The sequence below is a fragment of the Rhinopithecus bieti genome, unplaced genomic scaffold, assembly GCF_001698545.2.
Source record: "Rhinopithecus bieti isolate Rb0 unplaced genomic scaffold, ASM169854v2 scaffold_8760, whole genome shotgun sequence".
Taxonomy (NCBI): Eukaryota; Metazoa; Chordata; class Mammalia; order Primates; family Cercopithecidae; genus Rhinopithecus; species Rhinopithecus bieti.
In genome coordinates this window covers 680827-689821 of record NW_016806225.1, presented here as the reverse complement: position 1 = coordinate 689821, position 8995 = coordinate 680827, and the positions used below count along the sequence as shown (strand labels likewise).

The window sequence follows — 8995 nt, the reverse complement described above, 5'->3', positions numbered from 1 at the left end:
CATTAATTAATTAATTTATTTATTTATTTATTTATTTTTTTTTGAGATGGAGTATTGTTCTGTTACCCACACTGGAGTGCAGTGGCACAATCTCAACTCACTGCAACCTCCGCCTCCTGGGTTCATGCAATTCTCCTGCCTCAGCCTCCTGAACAGCTGGGATTACAGGTATGCGCCACCCCACCTGGCTAATTTTTGTATTTTTAGTAGAGATGAGGTTTCACCGTGTTAGCCAGGCTGGTCTTGAACTCTTGACCTCAAGTGATCCACCTGCCTTGGCCTCCCAAAGTGCCGGGATTATAGGTGTGAGCCACTGCGCTGGGCTGGAAAATTTTTTTTTACAAAAAGTAGTGAAGCAGGGGACACAGGATGGAAGGAGAAAGGAACTCTTTTGTTTTGTTTTAAATTTAGAAGATAGTGACCTTTTGGATCACTTTTAAACATCAAGGAGACATGATTACCATTATCTTAGCAAAGAGAAGTCAAAGGACAAACAATGATAAAGTCAGGAAAAATAAGAAATACTAGTTTTCCACTCTCCTCAAAGACCTTAAAAAAGTGCTGAGTGCAGCTGAGTGTGGTGGCTCATGCCTATAATCCCAGCACTTTGGGAGGCCAAGGCAGGCGGATCACCTGAGGTCAGGAGTTCGAGACCAGCCTGGCCAACATAGTGAAACCCTGTCTCTACTAAAAATACAAAAAAAAAGTTAGCTGGGCGTGGTGGCATGCACCTGTAATTCCAGCTACTCAGGAGGCTGAGGCACAAGAATTGCTTGAGCCTGTGAGGTGGAGGGTGCAGTGAGGAGAGATCGCGCCACTGCACTCCAGCCTGGGCAACATAGTAAGACTCTGTCTCAAAAAAAAAAAAAGTGCTGAGTGGTGTTTCTCTTGCAGACAACAAAAGGGAAAAAAGGAGGGCTTGTTCTGTGAACTTTTTCCAGGTGGATTTATTACTTAATTCAACATATGTTAATGAGAAGTTACTGTCGGCCAGGCACTTGAAGTACAGATGAGGCTGAGCTAGTTTCGGGGGCGTGGTAAGGTGGAAAGGGGATGAACAACAGTTAAAGGGAGTTCTCAGAAACAGGAAACATACACCAGAAGGACTCCCGTTGAAAGAAATCTCCAGCCAACTGGAGACTCAAATAGGTTTCTAAATTTCACTCCAGTGATAGGGTGGTATAGTTAAAATTACACATACACTTGAGTGTCAGTTGCTATAATGGGATGAAGGTAGCAATTAAAACATTTTTGTAAGGAAGCCAAAAGAGAATGAAGAGGACAACTGAAGAGGCAAAGAGGGCAGGAGAGAAGAAGTATAAAAGCGGACATCAGACCCTGTCCTTCCCTTGCTCTCACTGCCAGCCCTCTCCCTCCACATCTGCTTATGGGACTGAAGCAAAGAACCATCCTGGGACCTAATCCTGCCACTCACCCTGTTGATTGTGACACAAAATTTTGTTTGAGTGTCCACTTCTCTGCCATATAACTCGGGGTGGATTCTAAACTAGCAGAGATAATCCTAGTCCCCTGTCATTCTTCTAGCCAACAAATATCTGTTGAACATCTATTCCTCCAAACACTATAAATTTCTGTCCCTGGAACTGATTGAGAAGAGACATGTGGCCCAATCCTAGTCAAAGACATGTAAGTGTGCTGGAGGATGGCTAGAAAAGGGTCTCTACTCAAGTAAAGACACACAAGACGAGATGATCTCTTCATCTGCTGGCCACTGCCTGCCACTGTATGGCTGGCACTGCAGGAGCTGTCTCAAGGCCAGCAGGGCAGACTGCAGGCTAGAAGACGGCAGAACAGAAAGGGGTAAAGAAGCTGGCTCTTCACAGGTCACTGAGCTGCTGAATTAGTCAGCTTGCCAACCACCCTATCTCAGAACGTCTTGCTATGTAAGAAAATAACAAATTTCCTTAGGGTTTAAGCCATTTTGAAATGCATTTTCTATCACTTGTAGCCAAAAGCATCCTATTATAAAACCCTACGGCGAAAGTCAAGGGCCTTCTTTGTTATTTAGACTCTACAAAAAGAATCACAAGGCTCCCTTCCTGTAGGAGCTGACCTACAGGTTATTTATGTGGTCATAATAAATAACATATATGGACTCACACATACTTGATGAGACAAAGGGACACAATCCACTTTTGGCCTCTATACAGCCACGCAGGGCAGCATTTACCAGGTCAAGGATAAATGCATTTCAAGTTGCCAAAAAATTGTTCCGGGCATGCTATCCACTGCAGGCACTTCCCCAAAACTGTCTGTGAAGGAGAGGGCACGTTTGGGCTCCGTTTCTCCCATTCATTTGCATTACTTGAGTTGAGAATATGTGCCAAGGGTGGGGAGAATGGAAAATAAGGGGACAAGACTGAATGAGAAGGGGCACGTACACTCCAGTCACAGAGGCGGCCGTTCGGCACGGGCTCCTGGGGAGGCCTGTGGCCTGAGAGCGGGCTCTAACAGGGGAGGCCACGCACCTCACGGGCACCCTGCCCAGGGCCCTCCCAACTCCCCACCATCTCCACTGGCACCTTCCAAAGCCATCCCTAATTTGAAAATATTCAGTAACATTCTTTCATGTGGAAAAGTTAGTTTTACTACTCTTAGGTAAGGTGTGAATAAACAGATCTTTAGAAAACAAACGAGGTAAACACAGTATGTTTGCTATGTATACATGGCTCCAAGAGAATTCAAGTCCTCCTTTTGCTGACTAATGTCCCAATCCCTCCTGCACAGGACACTGAACTGCCATCCTCCTTGTTCATACCTTCTATACCCATCTGAAACCTTATTGTTGGCATGGTCTGCCTTTCGGTGAATGGTGTGTGTGTGTGTGTGCGTGCGCGTATGTGCCCGGGAGGAAAAAAAAGATGGTAGGGCAGAAATAGAGTAGAAACAGGATACAGTAGGAAGGCTTAGATCAATGTGTCAGCTCCTGCCAGTCATAGACAACACACGGGCAACAGAGCATCGACTCAGTCACCACCCACCTCCTTTGTGGGACGCAAAGCATGCTACGTCCAGGCCAACTAAGACCCCGCCGTGGGGGAAAAGACAAGCCAGAGACTGACAGAAAAAAAAGAGAAACAGGAGGAGACAGAAACATACTATGGAGAAAGCCAGAGATAAAGCATACCGCAGTGGACCTAATATGAGATACGACCAGAGCAGCACCACGGAAGGAAAATGCACAGCTTGTGCCCTGCCAGCAGGCTGACATCAAAGGCTGGGGGACATGGTGGCATGTTTCGGCCTTCTCACTGGTGAACCGAGATGACTGAACTAAATGAGCTCTGTGGCTCCTCCTCCCTTTGTGTGTATCGTAAAGTCCATGCAGCCAGGATAAGAAAACTGAGCTTCAGTTTTATCTTTCCAGAATCAAAACAAAAGCACAGTCCCACAACGAGAGATTGAGCAGTTAAAGTCAACTTTGAAGATTAGAGGACTTCATTGGGGAACAGAGAGGCAAAGCCAGAAGAAATCACACAAAGTGTTACATCAAATAGATTTAATCCCCTTAACCTTCAGTGCCTTTTGTACCTCAAGAAAAACATCTGCTAATGAAGCCCCAATACTCAGCTCCTGCTAAAGACTTAGAGAAGAGACGGCTGTAAAATCACAGCTATTGAGAGACTACTCTTTTTGAATCCTCACACTTCTAAAACAGCTCTGGGCTCAGAAACAGCAAAATTTTAAAAGGAGCCAAAAAGAAACCTTCAAAGCCATGAAAAAGTAACCCTTGAGAACTAAGCAACAAATAACACAGGTCAAGGAAAGCTGAAGACTTAAAGAACAGACCTGATACCTTTGCACTGATCAGTTTCCTGAGGACATATGCATGTATCATGCTCTGATTGACTGATAAAGGAACAAAAAGACAGGACACAGGACATAAGAGAAATAAAAGAAAAGTAAGAATAGAGGGCACAGACCAATAATGGTCATGGCATTGAGTGATGACAAAGGAGGAGGCAGCAGATCCCAGGATACAGAAGGCAGAATGGCTGAGGGGAAGGGGAATAAACTGTCACTACCATCTGAATAGTCACCTAGTCATGTTTCAGAGGCTCCAAATGTCTGCTTTGGTGGTGGTCAGCCTTGTGTTGGTATGGAACCTGAGATAGAGTTCGCCATTTCCTTGCTTTGAGTTGTATTCTTAGGCCACCTTTGTATGGAAAGGCCAGGGTCCAGAGCTCAGGGAACCCACCTTTGGCTGGCCACTTATGCCATATACAATACGGGACTCTTGAAGAAGAGTAGGGTCTACATAACACCCAAGCACTCCTCTAACCTAAAATTCAACAAGAGGGAAGGGAAAGTTGGCAAATAGCCAAAAAGCTGTTTGACATCAGGCATTTTTTTCAGCAAATTTGATAGCAGGAATCCCAGCTACTTAGGCAGCTAAGGATGGAGGATTGCCTGATGCCAAGAGTTTAAGACCAGTCTGGGCAACACAGTGAGACCCTATCACTATCTACAAAAAATATAAAAAAATAACTGGGTGTGGTGGTGTATCCCTGCAGTTCCAGCTGCTCAGGAGGCTGAGGCAGAAGGACTGCTTGAGCCCAGGAGTTTGAGGATGTAGTGCCCTATAATCACACTTGTGAATAGCTATTGCACTCCAGCCTGGGCAACAAAGCGAGACTCCATCTCTAAAAATAAAAAAAAAAATTAAAAATTCTACAACCCCTTTATTCCATGACTTATCCATATTATGCACAACTTGTCTTCATACCCTGATAACTGTGCATTACCAGCACCATCAATCCTTATGGAAAACCCAAACTACATTTGACATATCTGCATAAGGTACGCAGATTTTCATTAGAAAATTCTTTTTAACTTAAAAGCTTGAGTGGCTGGAGAGCTAAACTCAGCTCCCAAATAACCTGGCTATGTAGAACAATTCATTCTCTGAGGCATTCAGAGTCATGGTTTTAACAGCATGATTATTATGCTAGTCTGCTACATACTAAAACCACTACGTTCTTGTAAACATAGTGCTACGTATGAGTCTGCCTCCAGAGTCCATGTTCATAATTACGATGGAAAACTCACATTATTATTATTAGTATTATTATTATTTTGAGATGGAGTTTCACCCTTGTTCCCAGACTGGAGTGCAATGGTGTGATCTTGGCTCACTGCAACCTCTGCCTCCTGGGTTCAAATGATTCTCCTGCCTCAGCCTCCCGAGTAGCTGGGATTACAGGTATGTGTCATCACGCGTGGCTAATTTTATATTTTTAGTAGAGGTGGTGTTTCTCCATGTTGGTCAGGCTGGTCTCGAACTCCCGACCTCAGGTGATCCACCCACCTCGACCTCCCAAAATGCTGGGATTACAGACGTGAGCCACCACACCCGGCTGTTGTTTTTACTCTATCTTCTAGATGACTCGTATCTCAAAAAATAGGATAAAATTCCACTGCCACCATCTTAGGAAGCCTGAAGGCCTTGACATGGAACATTTCCAGGTAGCATCTGATAACATTCACAATGAGCTTCTTATATTACACATTATAGCCTACTGAATAGCATGAACAGTTACAGAAGAAATGCATCTTAAAGCATGATATTTAAAACCCGAGCAGGGCCGGCCCATGGAGAATAACCCTAAGAAAGACTGGAACAATTTCCAAATGTCATAGGTGTTAAAATATATATATATATATGAGACAAGAGTGAGCGTTTAGAAATGGCTACGGAGAACAAGTGGAGAATATTCTAGTAGGCAGTTACTGAAAGGGAATAAGAAAAAAGAAAGCAACTTTTAAGGAAGAATTCAGAGGAAAGGGATGAATTGTGAGCATGGCAGAACACCAAACTTGGTTTTTAAACAAAAACTTTGCCTCACTCACTCCATAATCATGATGGGGGTAAAATTCATAGTAATCCTTGTCTTTTTTCCTGCTGATGAAAATTCATACCCTAAATGCATAATCAGCAAAGCTTATGGTGATAAAAGATCACTTGGGACAACTTATTTAAGTAATACTCATTACAGCATCGACCCTGTCCTTAGCAAAAAAGAAGAACTCAGCAGTAATGGAGTATTTTATGACCCAACTGATAATAACAAAAACAGGAACAAAAAGAACCACATTTATTGAGAGCTTATAATTTGTCAGTCATGTTCATAGTGTTTAACGTGCACCCATTTAGTTAACCCTCACAACCGTACCTATCTGTTATCTCCATTTTATAGAAGAAACTGAAGCATTGTCAGCACTCTTGGGAGGCTTTCCTGGGGCTAGGAAGTGGCAGAATGGGCAGTCTGCCTCCAGAGCCTGTGCTCCTAACCACTACACAAAATTCAGATTATTTCTTTACTCCATCTTCTAGACGACTCATGTCTCAAAAAAACCAGAAAGGCACAATACATAGGAGAAATGTGGTAATGCATGACGTTACTTACCATTGGGGAAAGCTAACACACTGATGATAAGAAAGAAGAAAATAACAGAGAGGATGCCTCTCCAGATGTTGTCTTCTGGAACAGAGTCATCCCTGAAAATAGAAAAACAACATTGAGCATTTACTTTCAGATCCAAATAGAAAACCTAGAGGAAGGAAGACTTCCATGTTCTAAAAACTAGGGGACTGCTACATGTATGACAGGATTGAACATAGGTTCTGAAATAAGAGATTATACAGATCATACAGTACTTCTTAGATCATTATATGTCCAAAAAGGAACTAACAAACTAATGCTGACTGCTAATTTCATAGACCTAATTATAAAACCAGTCTACATAATCAGACACACTTTACCTTCCAGTGAAGTGCACTTTTAATAGACACCTAACAATTGAATATCTGCCCAGAGGTTATAAATGTGGCCCTCAAAATGCCAGCCTGATCTTTACCAGGGTACTTATGATGCCTGCTGGCTTAGGTAGGGAGGCCCAACATCCAATTTCCAGGAACACCAATTTTTACTTAAGAATGGCTGCACACTGAGGGGACACAATGTCCTCATTCAGACTGACGTCACATTATTGACATTGGGAATGATGATGACAATAGTAATAGCTCCCATTTATCTATCCACTGTGTGCCTGGCACTGACCAGGCAGTTTATAAACATTATCTCTAATGATCACAAGTTTGCAAAATGAAGTAGTATCAACTACATTTTACAAAATGAGGTTGCAAAAGTTCAGAAAGATTAAGTAACTTGTCTGAGGTTGTGTAGGTAAGACGTTGCTAAGTTGGCATTCAAAACCAGGTCTGCTAGACACTGAAGACAATGATTGTTCCCCCAAGCCAAGCTGTCTCATGAAAAACTGATCTGTCACCCTAAATCAGCCTGACTTACGTTAGAGGAGGCACAGGGTTGGTATAAGAGACATTGACAGGACACACAATATGTAGGTTACAAATTAAAAGCAAGGTTGAAATTAACAACTGTTGCATAGGAAAAGAAGGTTGATTGTAACTCATATTTTATAATAAATATATTCTGGAAGATTCAAAAAATTAAAGATTCAAAAAAAATACTGGAAGAAATTGGAGAATTAAAAAAAAACAAATGAACCTCAAAACAAAACAAAGCAATCAACAATCATGAAGTGGTAAATTCACAAGGCAAAGAAATCTGTAACAAAATCAAAGGAAAAGAGGTAAACTTGGGGGAAAAAATTTATAACTCATATCAAGACAAAAGACTAATTTCCTTAATATGCAAAGCATTTTCCCCAAAATCAACTAACAGGAAGAACAACAAATGAACACAGAAAACAAACAGAAAAACGGGCAAAGGATATGAAGTTTGTTTACAAAGTAAAAAAGTCTAAATAGAAAAATGGGCAAAGCATATGAAGAGTTTGTTCAGAGAGTAAAAAATCTAACATTCTCAGAAGTGAAAAGACGGTCAGCCTCACTCATGGTAAGTTAAAATAGAGACCGTTTTAAAAGTCTACCTTATTGAAAAACGGGCAAAGGATATGAAGAGTTTGTTCACAGAGGGAAAAATCGAACGCTCTCAGAAGTGAAAAGATGGTCAGCCTCACTCATGGTAAGTTAAAATAGAGACTATTTTAAAAGCCTACCTTATTGAAAAACAGGCAAAGGACATGAAGAGTTCGGGCAAAGGATATGAAGGGTTTGTTCACAGAGGAAAAAATCTAAGGCTCTCAGAAGTGAAAAGATGGTCAGCCTCACTCATGGTAAGTTAAAACAGTAATGTTTTTAAAATCTACCTTATTGATAAAGGTAAACCTTTAATGACTGAGCTGGGGAGGATATGAAGAAACAGGAGAATAGGCATATGCTCATACATTCCTGGTAGCACTATAAATAAATTGTCTTTATGGAGGCAATTTGCCAATATTTTAAGTCTACAAATGCATATACTCTGTGACTCAGCAATTTTACTTTTGGGTATTTATTCTTTAGATAAACTCTCATTCATGCAAAAATGACATATATCCCAGATTGTGCACTATGGCATTACATGTATTCTTAAAAAGTTGGAAGCAATCAAAATGTCCACCAAAAAGAGACTAAGTAAAGAAATTACAGTCCAGTCTTGCAATGGAAAGCTAGGCAGCCATTAAAAAAAACAAGGAAGCTTTTTTAAGAATCAACTGATTCATAATAATTTAAAAGATGTCATTAAGTAAATAAAGCAAATTGCAGAATAGTCGGTATAATAAGCAACTACTTGTGCAAAACAAGGTGGGGGAATGTGTATGGGTATGTAGCTTATAATGTATGCTTATACCTGCATAGGATGTCACTGGAAATCCACCCAAAAAATGGTGACACTGGTTTTCTCCAAAGAGGAAAAATGAGGGGCTAGGGGGAAGTATGGAGTATCTTTTATGAATCTTGGATTTCAAGCGATGTGAATACATCATTCTTTTTGAAAACATTAATTAAAATTTTAATTAATGGGTTATTATTAACCACAAATAAATGGCTATGACAATTCAGTAAATTCGTCTCTATTTAAAATTATCTACCAATCAAAATGCTTGA

At 41.1% G+C, this 8995-nt stretch overlaps 1 protein-coding gene across 1 annotated transcript in view; it reads right to left on the bottom strand.

The window, feature by feature from the left end:
* PTDSS1 (phosphatidylserine synthase 1) overlaps nucleotides 1-8995 on the bottom strand; it is a 73920-nt gene that overhangs the window by 54203 nt on the left and 10722 nt on the right. Inside the window, exon 2 of the mRNA XM_017875286.1 lies at nucleotides 6429-6520. Coding sequence (XP_017730775.1) covers nucleotides 6429-6520 — 92 coding nt within the window. The remainder of the gene's footprint in view (nucleotides 1-6428; nucleotides 6521-8995) is intronic.